The sequence below is a fragment of the Pleurodeles waltl genome, chromosome 10 (genome assembly GCF_031143425.1).
Source record: "Pleurodeles waltl isolate 20211129_DDA chromosome 10, aPleWal1.hap1.20221129, whole genome shotgun sequence".
In the NCBI taxonomy this organism is placed as follows: Eukaryota; Metazoa; Chordata; class Amphibia; order Caudata; family Salamandridae; genus Pleurodeles; species Pleurodeles waltl.
Genome location: NC_090449.1, coordinates 942703504 through 942720232, shown reverse-complemented (window position 1 = coordinate 942720232; position 16729 = coordinate 942703504). Strand labels below are relative to the sequence as shown.

The following is a 16729-nucleotide window of genomic DNA, read 5'->3' as shown; positions in this document are numbered from 1 at the left end:
AACAAGCATTATATTCCCTCACACACATTGTCTGAATACATAATAATACCACAATTAACCCCATATTTTCCTATGCTTTTCAGGACAACCCTCTGCTTGATATATATGTCCCTCTTGCTTCGCGCACCAGCCTAATGCTGTATGCCACACAGCAAAGGAACATAGAGTTGCAGACTTCCAGCACTTAGCAATGTCTCTTTTAAAAAACATAGTGCCAAGCCACAACACCCCAAAATCTTTGGGTGATGGATCTACAGGTCTCTCAAAGAAGGGGGAAAGAGGAAGGAAAGGGGGGCGGGGGGGGGTTCATCAGTCTCGGGATACCACTCCTGAACTGGTGGGAGGTGAAGTGGGAAAAGGGTGCAAGGCACCTGGGGCTACTGCCACCCATTTTCTGAAACCACAGAGGCTAGATACCAAGGGATAGCCTGGGACACACCAATTGACATGGACAGCTGTCAGTGGCCTCTGTTGGTTGTCCTTATGGTCAGAGATTTCCCTAAGTTGGGACTGAAGACAGACCCAAGGAATGGAATGGGCCACATCACACTGTTTGCCATGGTGTAATGTTTGCCTACCGGGATGAATCTGGGAGCAAGGCACGGTTAAGAGCTGAAAGATAGAATCCACAGTTGAAAAAAAGGGTTTCCCCTGTGTCAGTTCAGTGGACCCTGAGAGTATAGGCAGAGAGATCCACCAGAGTTCTGAGAGGCGTGGAACTGTCAAGAGCCCCGGCAATAGTGGGCCATTCTCCAGGTTCCTTCACCCTAAGCAGGTAAGTCCAGCAAGTTACTGACTGGCCTACGTTGGCTTTAGGCTGGGAGGGGGTCGTACTGGAAATGACCCTTTCTGTCTTTTTTGGCTTCTGACCTCCTGTTTTCATCCAGTGCTGATCTTTGTTATTGCGGACCTTAGGACTCTGAGCACTTTACCAATGCTGACCATTGCTAAAGTGCTTGTGCTCCCTGTCTAAACTGCATTGGTAATTGGTTTACCCACGATTGGCATATTTGATTTACCAGTAAGTCCCTAGTAAAGTGCACTGCTTGTGCCCAGGGCCTGTAAATCAAATGCTACTAGTGGGCATGCAGCACTGACTGTGCCACCCACATGAGTAGCCCTGTAAACATGTCTCAGACCTGCCACTGCAGTGACTGCGTGTGCAGTTTTTACTGCCAGTTCAACCTGGCAAGTGTGCCCACTTGCATGGCCCAAACCTTCCCTTCTACTACACGTACATCACCCCTACAGTAGGCCCAAGGCAGCCCCATGGGCAGGGTGCAGTATATTTAAAAGATAGCACATGTACTGGTGTGTTTTGCATGTCATGATATCAAAATACTGCTAAATTCAGTTTTCACTATTGCAAGGCCTATCTCTCCCTTAGGGTAACATAGGGATTTCCTTGAAATATCTTTCAAGTGCAATTTTCTATTGGGAGCAGATAGAAAAATTGAGGTTGGGGTCCCTGAACGCACAATTTAAAAATATATATTCTGGTGAAGTTGTTTTTTAAAGTGTAAGTTTTAAAATGCACTTTTAGAAAGTGGGCATTTTCTTGCTTAACCATTCTGTGCCTCTACCTGGCTGTGGAATACACATCTGGGTCAGGAAGAAAGTTGGGATGCTTGTGAGTTCACTCTCGACAGTGCCACAAGGGGAGGTGTGCCCTGCATTTTCTGTTGGGTCTTCCTGGGCTAGAGTGGTGAGAGAACTGACATATGTGCGTCAATAAGGCTTTGCCTGTTTCACAAAGCATTCTCCAACACCCCCGGGGTGTGTCTGGAGCCATGGCAGGAAAGACAGGGTCTTGTGCACTACAAAGACTTTCCTTTGAAGTTTGCCTACTTCAAAGGCCAAAATGAGTAGAAGCATTGGGCCTCTGAGACCACAACTTCAGAGCATTTCTGGACTGAGAATATTCTGCCAGGAAGAAGAGCTGGATGCTGTAGGAGGAACTGACACAGTCTGTTGCTTTGTTGTGCTGGCCTGCTGCTTCTGTCCCGGGAGTGAAACAACTGGACTTTGCTTTCTACATCCTGCCTTCCAAGGTTCTTCAAGGGCTTGAACTGAGCTTGCCTCCTGTTAGAAGCCTTAGGGACAACAAAGACTCTCTTTCAGTGCCTAGACTCTTCTGCTGAGAGTCCTGACTTGCCAAGTGGTGCCAAATCCAGTTCCTAGGCCCTTGAAACTGGTGTTCTGAGGAAGAAAATTACACATCGGATCGCCGCAGCTGAAAATCAACGCATTGCCTGGCTTGCTACGCGGCACCTGCCTTGCAGCCAAGGAGTCGATACAGGTCCCACCTTGCGGTGGAAGGATCAATGCAGCACCTGTAGCACAACACAGCGTCTGTTCCACCATTGCTCTATCATTACAGTGCACCTGGATTTTTCTGCGCATCATTCCTTTGCGTCATTTTTGCATCGACCCCGCACAGCAGCAAGGAACTGAAGCTGCGTGACTGGAAACTGATGCATCCACTCTCCTGTGGGGAGCGAACCGATGCAGAGCCTCCCCCGCGCAGTAGGGAACAGACACAGTGCTTTGTTTTCTGGCACCTCACCTCATCAGTGGTCCGCATCGAGTTTATTTTTGACTCATCCCAGGTACTGTGTGTTAATCCAGAGGAATCAGTGACTGATTATTTTTAAGATTCTTTGCAACTTCTAAAAGTGATATCTTTGCTTGCGTGTATTGGGTTTTTGTCATTTTGGTCTTGTTGCATTTAAATAAATATTGGCTTTTTTTCTAAACTATTGTGGAGCCCTTTTGCAGTGGTGTGTCTGTGTGTGTACAAATACATTACACATTGCCCCTGAAATAAGCTTTTTTGTGCCAAGCTACCAAGGGGTGAGCAGGGGTTATCTTAGCTGTGTGGCTCTCTAACCCAGCCTAGAGTGAGGGTCCCTACTTGGACAGGGTGCAAACCAAATGCCATCTACAGACCCCATTTCTAATACCTTGCAACACTGTTGATATATTTTGTAACATGAAGGGTGTTGTCATAAGCAATGTATTCAATGTGCGAGTTATGGTTTGTCCTTGGTATAAGTGAAGACAGGCCAAAACCTTATACAAAGGGCACAGATGGCAGATCATTTCTCTTCTCCCACAAATCCAGATGTGTTCTCAGGAGTTGGGGAGTGGCATGTTTCTTTCATTCAGTTTTCTAGCCAGTGGGTAAGGCAAACTTCTAAATATTCCCTGACACATGGGCAAACATTTCTCATGGGCACACCTCCCGCTTTTGCAGCACATCTTGTTTGTCTTTCTGCAAATCAACCCTCAGTGCACCATCTTCAGCAAAGTCCAACATGGCAGAAACCTTGTGCCTCGGGAGGGAGATTGTGGAGGGCTACTTGTTATCCTAGGCACACCCCTCCTAGGTGTGCCTAGGGTAACAAGCAGCCCTTCATACTCAATGTCTGCTAGTGGTTCTGGGCCCAGCTCCCTCCCCCAGTGACACTGAAGTGAGGAGGGCTAAAGTGTATTCTGAGATCAAAGGATCTCTCTTCTCCAGGCTCCCCTTATCATTAAACTATTAAGTACAGATATCCCCCTTAAGTTAGTGAAGATACTGGACCCTCCTTTGCTGTTCTTCTTGGTTTAAGCTGTGTCGCAAACCTCAGCCAAAATATCCTGTCAGGTCGAAGCCGTTGTTTTTGCTATGAGAGAAGTATTTCACACCCCACAAAAAGCCACACCGACAGGTCAGCTGCCAGCAGGCAAATGCTAACTAGACTGCCGGAGCCTTAGGTAGGGAAAGAATGACCTTCTAAAGGTCACTTTTTCCTGTATATTTATCAAAACTTCAACTTCACAATTGAATTGTATTTTAATACAATGTTTTTAAAAAGTGCTTGAATGATCTGTGTGTCGTACTCTAAACTCAACTTTACAAAATTAGCACTGAAACAGTACTTCAGCTTGTCTTGCAGAGATGTCAAAGCACCTATGCAGTGAAAATAGATTTTGGGTGTCAGTCACATGAACATAGCAACCTTAACTTTTTACATGTTCTACTTTGAAATACTAAACCACCCTACCTTGCCCTAAATAGGCAGCAGTGTTTTGTTTTTACAAGGTTCCAATTTAATCTTATCCTTGCTCACTGGGTTCCCTACTAAATGCTGCACCTTACAGGACCTGACCACATGTTACTGTGATGGTCGCTCTGTTCAGTCAACCTTTTCTGCTTGCTGTACCAAATACCCAGAAGAAAGCTGTTATTGCCAATTCGTGAAGTTTTTTTTTTCCCCAATGCTGACTGGCCTTATTATTTTTACAACAACTACATAGCCCTTGGACATCGTGCTCGTTGCGTCTTATCTGGTCAGTGATAAAATTAAGAAAATTGAGAGTGCAATTCTGCGATTTCATGTATTCCTATAGATGAATAATTAAATGTATTCTGTATGTTTCGTACGGTTTACATGTTCATGCTTTTATGCTTCCAAAATGCAGCGAATAAAGATATTTTTTTACTTTGACTAACAATATTTGTAAGTAGGTTTCCTGCCACTCAAAAAGAGGCCCGTCTGCAAGTGTAAAGTTGTATTAGTCAGGCTACACATGTAGGCCCAAGGCCATGCTTCCTTGAGAGCCTACTGGGTGGCACCAGTGTGCTGCAGTCAACAGGTGACATTCACTTCCCATGCACTCAGTGTATTTTTTTCTGCACCATACACTAACTTACATGAAAGTTTAACATGCCAATTGGTGATTAGCCAATTAATTTTATCAAGTTTTATGAGTCAGAGAAAATTCACCCAGGCATGGGCAGCAGAGTTCAAAAATCAGCAATACCAGTCTGCTAAATATACGGCTGATCACACAAAAAGAATAATTTTCCAACGGGCAGCTCACATTGGAAGAGATGCAATGTGGTTCAAGGGTCTGCCAACCAAGAAAGCAGTTAAAGCATTCAACACACCCATACCTCATTCAGTATTCCTGAATGAGCAGTCTCTTTTATCGAAGTAGTCCTGAATTTTGATAAGGGGTTCGACATTCCAGTTATTATAGTGATTATTAATAAAATTCAACATCCTAAAGACTGTGGATTTTTAAGACCCATATCTTTGAAAAACGCTGATGCTAAATTGCTAAATTGCATTCAAAGTTTAAAGCTAGGGGTACTAATAAGATAATTTCTAAGACTGTCTCCCTAGGGCCTGGGATATTTCCCTGGCAGGATAAAAGGATCCACACAAGTATGGCCACCATAATCTTTGACGTAGCTATGGTAATAAGAAAAAGAGTAGAGAGAACCCTACTGAATGCCTAAAATGTATTCAGCAGGGTCTTCTGGTAGTTCTTAGGAAACCTTTTTAGTCCCAATTGTGTAGGCTAGATATAAGCACCATACATACATTTATCCAATTGTGTCCTTATTCGGAGAAATAGAAATTAAAAATAGCACTAGACGGGTCATTTTTCACCTCTGCAATTCAGTGTATGTGGAACTACACTTCAGGTGCATTTTGGCATCCAAGAAATGTGCTCCAATTAATCTTAACAAGGTGGAAATTCAGATCTCTACCTACGTGATATATCTGTATATGTTGATTTTGTGGTCTTTGAAGTTTTGGCTATTGAATAGGAGGAGAGTTTAGATCAGATTGAGTACATCTACTGAACGCAATTAAAAGAAATGTATACAGACTTCGTAGGTAGATGTAAGAGAACAGTTAATATAGGAAAATGTCAACGTTCTAACAGTGGTATTTTCAGACATACAATTTAAAATCCGACTTCTCAATAAGTTGTCATTTTAAATTGTGAATCCAAAGACACCAAACTCCAAATTTCCACCTTTTCCCAATTGGAATTTACACTTAAAGGATGCTTCAAGCTAACCCTAATGTTAACCTATTGAACAGATAGGCCTTGCAGTAGTGAAAGTTTTTCACTTCTAAAACATGTTAAACTCAAAAGTACATGTCCGACCTTTTAAATGCCCTGCACTCTGCCCTTAAGGCTGTCTAGGGGTCACAATGTATTAAAAAGGAGGTGTAGGGCCTGGCAAAAGGTTTAACTTTCCAAGTCAACATAGCAGTTTAAAACTTCACACTCAGGCTCAGCATGCCTAAGCCATGTTTGAAAGGCTACTAAAGTGGTTAGCACAATCAGTGCTGCAGGCCTAACAGTAGCATTTAATTTACAGAACATGTAGTGCACCTTACTAGGGACTTATAAGAAGGTCTCCCGGTTTTATATATATTTTTTTTAACATTTCTGTCTGTATTTATCCATATTTATTTTTTTGCAATCTTATTGCTATTGATACATATTTATTGTGTGTTTTGAGAATAAATGGAGTCATAAAATGGTATATTTCCACATTTATTTAACTGATAAACAGGGACTCATACTTTGCTGCCTGCCGCATTTTAGCAAATTAAGCAGCCAAATATAGCTAAACACTACACCCACAGGTACAGTAGCATTATAATGCAAATATATGTTAACAGTTGCATGTATTAAGGGAAATCTCAGCTGTTTTTTACTTCCCACGGTGTCTATCTGCTCAGCTGGTATCTTGGAAATCACGAAAGATAGCATGGAGAGTCACCAACAAGAAGCACAATCTTCCATATTGTTCCACATTTAAAAATAAATACAGACAGAAAACTGTGTTTTCTTTCTGTATTTATCTGTAAAAATCAATAAAACATAAAACTGGGAGCCTTACTTATAAGTAAATTAAATATGCCAATTGTGGATAAACCAATGTTACCATGTTTTAGGGAAAGAGCACATGCACTTTATCACTGGTCAGCAGTGGTAAAGTGCCCAGAATCCTAAAGCCAGCAAAAAAAGAAAGTCAGCAAACCAGGTGGTCAGAAGGCAGAAAAGTCAGAGAAAACCATGCCAAGGATGCCAGACTTAACAGGTACCAGGTGGTACTATATCTCAGTATGGGTCATGATTGCTTGTCACAATACGCTGCCACTGTGATCAAGTTGTAGAAGAACTAGCGTGGGAAAACAAATTGACCAGATACAAACCCCTAGGAACAAGGGACTAGGAAAACTGAAACAGCTGCAAAGCTTATGCAGATAGGGTGTGATAGAAAGCTCATTAGGAGGTAATGGGGGCCTGACGAATTGAAGCTGTTTGCACAGGTGGTAGTGGAGGTCAGCTCTGAACCCACAGACTCATTTAAATTCAAAAGACTCTGAACCAACTTGCAAGTTCTTACTTGACAGAAAGCCCTAACACTAGACAGTCACCAGTTTTCTCCAAAAAAACTGGTCCAAAAAGCATTCAATGCTCATTAATAATAACAACTTGCGAGAAGCAGAAAAATTGAGGGCCAAATGGGTAACAGACTTGGGAGACTGAAATGAGCACTGCAATACCCACACACAGCTGATATCTGCACAGGTGTTTGATTGGTACAAGTAAGTCTGCTGCATTGGGTTATTATATCCATGTTAGGCTGCAGAAAATAGGGAAAACTGAGCCTGTTCGGTCTCTGACTAGATGTAATCAGATGCAAGTATTTCTGTATAGCTTGAAGCTCTGCCCCCTAAGTGACGATGTACTGAGATAAAATGTATAAACGTTTGAAAGAAACACTAGGGGCCAGTTAGTAGCTGACCGTGCTAGGGAGGTATGTTACACTACAAAAATACAACAGAATGTATTATAACTTTGTTCTCGTTACTGCATAATGGGGCTTAGCCAGATGCTGGGGTAAGCCAGAGATTCTGACCAGACATATTGACAATCTCACATGAACTAGGGTATGTTAGCTGAAAAGAAGGTGCACGAATGCAGATGCTGCCCTAAGAAATATGAAAAAATAGGGACTCAGGAGGGAAGTCCTTCAAAATAACAAAGAACTAAGAGTCATCATATCTAGGAATACTATTAACCAAGAAAAGGACAGAGACTACCTAGTCCCATGTATGTGCTCACAGAGACTAAAGGCACGATATCGGTTTCGATGATCAATCCAAGTCTACAATCAGAGTGTTGTTGAGCAGAGGGGATTTAGTCAACTGGATTGTGGTGTTTTTTTTTTGTTTATTGTTAGTGATTATTCTTTGAATTAACAAAATTGTTTTAAAAAAAAGAAAAAAAAAACGTATCCCCTCAAATGCACAGGTAATAGTACAGAGCTGTCAAACCCATCTTTGGACTTAAGACCCACGGCCACTTCAGTCAGGCCCATGGCCAACATGTACAAGGTAAGAGAAAATAGTAGAGTAGCATACTGCAGCTTGATGCTTCACATATACCCCTTTAGTTGGGTGGTGAAGGGGATGCGGGTGGAGAACACCACTGACAAAAATGCATTTTCCCCCAAGGTACTGATAAACCTCACACCAATTCTGACAAGGCCCATGCTTCAATCATGTTAAACAAGTAGGAAATCTGGGCTAGTACTTAATAAAGTTGTATCCATGAGCCCAAGATCTCAACAGAAATTACGTTTTGCAATCACTACTTGACTTTCCCTCACATGAGTAGTGGCAACGATAGGCTTAATTCTACCTACAACCTTTTGTCCAATTAAATCTAACTGGGCCTTCCTAACAACCTGCAGGACCACCTCCAAAAGCTACGAACAACTCATCCTGTTTTCCCATGGGGTGTCAATGCAGAGAACTTACAATACTATCGCTTAATTAGTTCCCACTGAAAAGGAGATATTTTGATAATCTTGGTATGCCTCACCAAGCTTTCTAGGAATGCTGCCCTGTACATCCACTGCAAACTAATCATTACGTCCCACTGTGTTACATCTGGCCCTCCACCTCTTTCTGCTGACAGTGCCATGGATCAAAATATGTGAACTGGTGCCAGATCATTGCCTGCCAAGGACCTCAGCCCTGGGTCCTTAATGCAATTTTCTTTGACAAATGGTGAACCTTGAGAGGACATCTGAAGACATACCTGTTTTCCTCTCAGTAACCTTAAACATTGCTGAAATTTAACTGTGACAAGTAATATTTACTGACAAACAACAACATTGATAAATGGCTAGGCAACGGAATACTAGTCCCACACCCCAGAAGGCATTTCAGGTGGATGTGTGCTTAGCAAATAATTAAGCCCAAATGGACCTTCAAAAGACAACAGCTACCAGTCCAAGAAGATTCACACAAGGCTCCAATGTTTCCTTATCACCTCAGCTCTCTGTAATGAGCTGGAGTGCATCAGTACGCCTATTACGCCATGGCATGCATGCAAAGGTCATGAGTCAACAACAGTTACATGCCCTGCATGTATCTGAGACTGGAGGGTCAGCACCGATCTGAAAGTCAATACAACTAAAACTGAATTTGCAGTCATCTCCAAACACCTACCACTATCACAATTAAAATACAGATCACAGATGAAAGCTTGAGATGATTCAGACCTCAGCTTACAACCTCTACTGCACTGTAGTTGCATCATGTCCCTCAGTCCTCATATTAGCAGCAAGTTGTCATTCATAAACAACTCATTATGAAAACACAAAATGCATGGTGTCCGCTTTCGGCTCCACAGCCCAAGTCATACCTTCCAGAAGTGGAAATGTAAGCACTGGTGTTCTGACAGACAGTGGCAGTATCCCTACCGCAACAACTGTAATGCTAAAAAACGTCCTTTACCCGCCAACAGGCCCACTGAGGGAAAACAGAAATTTGTGTTTGCTCGATCCTAACACGATTGAGCCTCACTGCAATCTCATATCATCTACGACTTCTACCATTCCCCGACAATGCTGCAAAGAAAACCTTCTAATACACCGAGCCAAAGAACTGTCTATTACTGGCAGATAGCACACCACCAAAAAGCATGACCTCAGATGACAAGTGCACCAACATTGTAAAGAAGGCAAAATTGGAAGTAAGCCTACCCCTCTATGCACAAAGGCAATCTACCAACAGCTCTCCTCAGATTAGATTTGTACCCTCTCTTTTGCAATTCAGTCCCAAGAACACATTGAGAAATAGTGGAGTGTGTCAGTAATAGAACTGAACGGTAAAGTGCCTTTAAGACGGCCTTATCATGTGGAAGAACATAAAAGTAAGTCTGCTAAGTATGCTTATCTGCAATGAAAATACATATCTGAAAAACTCAATTTTTATTGTTTACAAAGCCAGTTCGTAAAGTAGTTCATTTTAAAGACACTTTGTTTTGTCGAAACAACTAAACATGCCTATTTTGTCGCATACCACTTTAAGTTGTGACATAGGTCACTTTCAAATCTTATTTGTTCCATTTCTGTTAGCATGCACATAGAGTGCTGCAGTCTTGTCTTGGTGGACGGCAGCACGATAAATAGACCATAAAGTCCCTTATCATTTAACGATTGTGAACCAAGAAAGTTAGCTGGCAGAATCTGAAAAAAAGTTGTCAGTGAGTTTGCATAGTAGTTTGTGATGCATGGAAATTATTTTACAGCTTTGTATTGGCTGTGCAATAGTAATTGAGACAGCAGAATTAGGAGTTATCAAATAACTGATAACATGCAAATGAAATCTGAAAAAACATAATGTCAAGCTCTAACCAGAGGAATCACAAAGATCACATTGTCCTTCAGATTAATATGGCTTTTTACGGCATTCAATGTAAAAGCTAAAAACTCGAGATTTGTACAGATGCAAATCTCTTGCACTGATCTAAATAAGCAATGGTAAATCAAACAGGTCTGGCCTTGGCAAGCTCGTGGGATTGTTACATATATTTTTTCTTTTATTGCAAATATATACCGTAAAAATAAAATTTAGGAAAGAAAAAATGACATGCCTACACCCATGCCCAAAAACTGCCTTATGAAGAGAAGCACAAATTTGATTATAAGGACCCTGCCATTAGGAGACTGATTCCTTATGGAATATGAAAGAATCCAAAGTCTTTTCTGTTTGGCTAGAACGCAAAGTATCTGCTGTTAGGCCTTTGCAGGCCTTAGTCAGGTTAAATAGTGCAGCGCCTTTAGACCCCTTTGTTTAGAACTCGGTCTTTACAAATAAAGGCACTTAGGAGTAAAGATGTTATTTTTGTAACTGTATGAACAATGTGGTCTCGCACCTATACTAATAATGAATGAATGAGCTTATAAAACTCTCGGCTACTGCAACAGTGTCCCAGTACTAAATATGACCGAGGTCACACCTGCTAAAATCACCTTATGTCAGAGCAAACAGATACCTGTTTAGGGCTTTCCTGAAAGGGATTTCTTGGGAGATGCTCTTCAAGTTAAGAGGCACTAGGTTCCAAACTCTGCAAGCCAAAATAAAAAAAATGAAAAGGAACATCCACCACATCTAGTGAGCTGAAGTGTGACACTCGAAATTTGAGTGCAGACGAGGACCTAAGCAGGCAAGACGGATGGTAATGATGAATCCTATTAATCAGATACTGAGGGTCTCGTTAAGAGAAGGCCCGATGCACAAAACCCAAAGGTTTAAAAATTATCATTTTTTTAATAGGAAGTAAAAGTATATTGTAAAAGTGTCTAGTAACCGAGTCCCACCTGAGAAAGCCCAGAATCAGGCGAGCTGTCGCATTTTGTACAGTTTGCAATCTTTTGAACCATTTGTCTAGGATTCCCAGACAAAGTTTATTCCCATAGTCCAGCCTGGCAGTAATTAATGCATGGACAACTGTCTACATTTTCTGATTTACCACAATACACCAAAGCACAACGAAGCTACAGAGGGGACGTGGGATGAAAATCAAGCTTGTTGTCAATCCTGACTCACATATTCCTGGCTACTGAGACATGAGGAGGGGGAAACGTCTACGCCCAATCATTATACATCAACAGTTCCTTTGAAGGCCGGAAGAGAAGCTTCTCAGTTTTATCAGCATTGCAGTGTGAATGGCTATCCTGCAGTCAGATTAGAGTATTTGCTAGGCATGCCTGAACGGTGGAGCCTATGTCAGTTGACTTGAGTTTGAACGTCAAGAGTATCTGGGAGTCATCAGCATAAGAAACAGTAACCATCTTAAAGGATTCAATAAGTTTAGCCAAGCGAGCCCAATAGATGTTAAATAACATGGGGCTAAGTGAGAAGTCCATGTTTTAAAAAGAATTGTTAATTTTCAGTGTGTTATAAATATTCTTATGATGCACAGAGTAAAATCTCGTCTTTGTTTCTCTAGCTTTACAAAAAAAGTTCTAGAGATTCAGCAATAACGTACAAATCTTATGAGCTACAGCTGTTATTCCACTAGTGATGGGCATGTTCATACATTTAATACTTTTTAAGCACGGTCATTGATATTTTATTGCACACCAACAATCTGTCAATTTAATGGTAGAAAGTCAGGAGGAAAGAAAAGGTGTGGTTCAGATTGTTGCAATAAACCAGAAAGCAAATGCCTGCAAAAAATATACCAATATATCCTTTAAGAAAACAAATTTTAGCCAGTAAAAAGCATATATTGCTCACTAACCAACCCATCACAGGGAGAGAACTGGAAGGGCACACTGGAACCTAATAACCTACAGGGTCCATTCATCATCGGCTACATTAGTACAATAGTTGACACCATAGGTCTGCTGGTAACTGTGGCTTATGGAGCTACACAAACCTGTGTCTCGTGAAGGTCTTGCCTTGATTCTGAGGAGAATACTCACGGGAGACGGCACCACACAGGAGATGGAGTGATGTCAGAGGTACAACCTCCTCTTTTGATTTGCCTGAAACCATCTTACAGAAGGAACGCGTGCTGGACGAAGCTCTTTATTTCTGCAACTGTTAACATTAAGTGAAGAAGAATTTGGACCAACAGAATTTTAGGTTGTGTGGACGTCCAGTAGCACGAGTTATAGTGAGCATTCTTACCACCAATTCTCGTGTCCATCCTACTTCCGTTTCTCTATATATCGCTAAATTAAACCCTAAAAGGATGAAGGTTCAAGACGGTCACTACATGGTGGCAGCCTCCAGGTACTTACAGGTTCAAGCATACTATTATTTTCAGGTAAATAACCAAGTATTTTGATGGTGAGGGTCGCAGGTGTTCAGAAACTTTCTTCAATAAGAAAATGTATCTTAAAAAGAACACTACTCTACTGCTCTATTTGTACCGCCTCTCTGCCATAATGCCATTCAAAAGCATTTACTTCATCAGAGCTTGCTGCGGGTAGGATAAGGAGCTTGCCTCCCCTATCAGGCTTTGCTACCGAATGGTTGAAGTACACATAAGACAGACGAATTGTCAGCAAGTGGCCTCTCGTGAATATGTGTTACATGTCGATAGATCTGCATCACCTCAACGCTTTCAATCTTTGGGGCGCAAAAGAAAAAGCAAAAAACAAGACGCAACTGTGTGGTTTACATTAAATTATTCTGCCAAATGCATGAAGTACGCCGTACCAAGCAAACAAGTAAAACAAGTGGAAAAGCCAGCAGATTACGATTCTTTCCATGGAGACACATCACTACTCATAAACAGAAGATGAAATCTTTGCCACTCCTACATTTAACAGCAGCAAATAGGTGTTACATGAAAATCTGTTACTTGACAAATCGAACAATCACTGGATCCTGACAGCTGTGAAACAAACTGCTGTTTAGCCTGAGTTACATCAGAGACTGTAACCCTTTATGTAGTATGTCACAATTACCATCCACACCTAATTAGCCTTTCAGGAGTCAGTACAAACGATCAGGCAAATAACCCAAAACGACAACCCAGCAAGCATAAATGAAGAGGTATGCAAGTACACCACGGGTTTAATTGCTAAACGCGAGCCAGCCGCCCGTGCACCCGAAATCGAGACTGCAGTGTTTCTTGGCATTTGCATACTAGTCTGATATGGCCAAGACGCGGGCTTTTTCTTTTGCCCCTCATGATTATCTTACAATTTTAAGAGACAGAAAACGCTAACCAGCTCAATCTTCCTAAAAAAAACAGTTGCAAAACGACGTTCACTGTGTAAATGCATAAAGAAACGTATCAAATAAACAACTGTAGCGGTGAGTCTTTCAGAGTACACAATGACCTATATTTATTTTTGATGGTCTTTTTCTGGACACTGCAATCCACTTTGAAGCAGGGTTTGTTTCTCTCCACCAGGTACTTCTGTGGAGTGATCTAAGGGCACTGTGGTGTCCACTAACAGTAAAGCTAGGACAGCTAATGTTTCTGATCAAGGGAAGTTGAGAGATTAATGTAAATATTAAACTGCTATGCAGAACGTTAATGGGAAAAACAAAATTCAGAGCCTAGAAATGTCCTTAGGGGGAGCCTCGTATCACATATTGCGCTACCCAAAAGATTTGTTACTAACAAATAGTTTCCTTCTAATAACAGGGGTATATTCCTCCGTCCATGGTCATAAATGTCATTTTTTAAACTGTGGATTGTTATGAGGTTTGAAGAATACCCATTTGAGTTGAAGTATGTGTGCCAGTGCTGCATGTCTACCGTGAGCACCTGCAGCACAACGGGAAGCGCCTGCTGCTTTCTGACCCTTATGTCAGTAGTATTGCTAGACTTACCTTGGCAGCCATGCTTCCCCACTTCACATCCGAACGTTCCCCAGGACGCTGCGTGCCGCCGCTTTCGCGCTACGTACATCTGAGAAAGACGCGAGCTGCTGATTGGCTGAAGCAGTGTCTAGTTCCCCCCTCCCGCTGCTCTTTTGCCTGATCACGTGATCACATAGCGTCCTTCAGCTGGGTTTCTGAGGGCAGGCGAGTGGAGCGTTCTGTTTTTGTAGACCGGTGGTTCGCCGTGTAAAAACACACGAGAATCAAAGATCTCCCGGAACAACCTTTCACGGGAGCGAAGGTTGCGCAGGTAGCAGGGGAACTCGCTGTTTTATGCCAGCTCTGTAACCTCAGATGTCACTTTACAGGGGGTACAACATTGCTGGATCAATTCATTGCAGCGTATCATGTCTGCTCAGAAGGGACAAGCGTGTATCTCAACATGCCAAGGTCAATGTTTAACTTTGCTGGAAATACTCCATCCTCAGTCAAATGCAGTGTTTTTTAACGTTATTTCTGGCAGGCCCTGAAAGGTAATAATAAAATAACTTCCCAGAGGTTGTTGCTCCTTTATTCATTGGTCGACCTTTTCAGAGACCTATTAGGTGGTAAAGGGTGCAAATGTAAAGCAGCTGGAGTATAGCAGGTGTTGGGGTGGCAAGCAGATATTTTTAATAGTAGACCCCGAAGTTTGGTTGAGGGCAATTTGCAATAGTCTAGTTTACAGACCCTCATACATGCCAACATTTTGCAACGGGAAACATGAAACAATAGGGGGAACGTATTTTTCCCATTGACCTCTATTAAAGCAGAGGCAATTTCAGATGGGATATAGCTGAAACAAAGCCATTATTGGCTTCAAAAATTGGGAAAATCCTGACTGAATTGGGTCTGTTGGCATTTATGGCTCCTTTTAAAGTTTTTTTTTTTTGCAGTTTTATATGACAGAAACATGGCATTTTACAGAAGCAGGCAATTACAGTTCCCTTTTTTAGGGTATGGAGGGAATAAGTGATTTGCCCAACTGAAGTTGAGACGTGAACCTAGTTTCAAAGTTGGCAGCTCAAGTTATTAGGCCACATCTCTTACCATTCAGTTATGTTTTAAGGTGAAAGTGTTGTGTTTATAATTAAATGTATGTTCCATCCTTGCTATGTGCGTTGTGGAACACTGAGGCAGAACAACGTGGAAGCGGTTGGGGTGGACACGCTGTCCTCTGGCTCCAGACAATAAAGACATTAAAACATAAATTGTTGTTGGATTCATTCACAGCAATTTGGCAACTAGCGCCTGGAGCCAAGAATCTATGTTTGCTGAGGATCTTTAAGAAATTGTGACAGTCACTGCAGTTATTGCAGCCGTGCTACTTCTGTGAGGATTGTTGATGTGGCAAGTCAGCTGAACGCTGAGGAGAGGAACTCTTAGGAGGAAGGGAAATCTTTAAGGATTCTTCAAGTAAATCCCTTGCTTTATTAAAAAGAAGGGTCTTACCGTTGTAAGGACCCTCATGCAGGCTCCGTTTCTGACGACTTCATGCACGCGTGCCATTGGATCTTGAGCACTGCCAAGGATCATCGTGTGCTGTGTTAGATACTTCCACCAGTTTTAGAAACAGACGCTGGTGTATCGTACATTGCGGAAACAAACCCAAATTTCCTTGGAAATCAACGTGACGCGTTGTGTGGTGGCCGTCTTGGATTGTTGGTGGGAAGATTTAATTGACTATAAGAGACACCACAGTGTTTTAAATACTTGGACGCATACATCGTAATACCTGAATTTCCTTCATTTTTTTTTTCCCCTACAGAGCACCGGCACTATTTTTCCTCTTATATACTTTAGTGAAATTAGTAAACAATGGCTACACAAAATTTCAGCATATTCCCCCCACATGCGTTTTGGCCCACAGGTTCTGAGACAACTATTAAGTGGATGGAGTGGAAGGAGTACTTAATTCATTACATTGCTGCTGTGGATGATTCTTGTAACATGTCTCCTGAACAGAAAAACACATTTTGCTGCATCCCTTGGGTCCTTATGGTTTAAGGCTGTACAACCAAATGTTAAAGGCTCCAGTGGGGAGAGATTTGAATGTTTTTAAGGCGGCATTGAAAGATCTCAACACTTATTTCACGCCAAAGGTTTGCATGGGTATCACTAGGTACAAATTTTTCCAACGTAAGCAGAATGAGAATGAATCAGTGGACAGTTATGTAGCTGAACTTATGAAATGAGCTATTAAGTGTAAGTTTGGGGCATTACAAAACAAATTAATTAGG

At 41.8% G+C, this 16729-nt stretch overlaps 1 protein-coding gene across 1 annotated transcript in view; it reads right to left on the bottom strand.

Annotated features, from left to right (window-relative positions):
- The window catches only part of SLC25A13 (solute carrier family 25 member 13), a 587939-nt gene extending 573358 nt beyond the window's left edge, over positions 1–14581 (bottom strand). The window contains exon 1 of the mRNA XM_069211738.1: positions 14460–14581. Coding sequence (XP_069067839.1) covers positions 14460–14471 — 12 coding nt within the window. The 5' untranslated portion in view covers positions 14472–14581. The remainder of the gene's footprint in view (positions 1–14459) is intronic.
- Positions 14582–16729: the final 2148 nt, after the last annotated feature.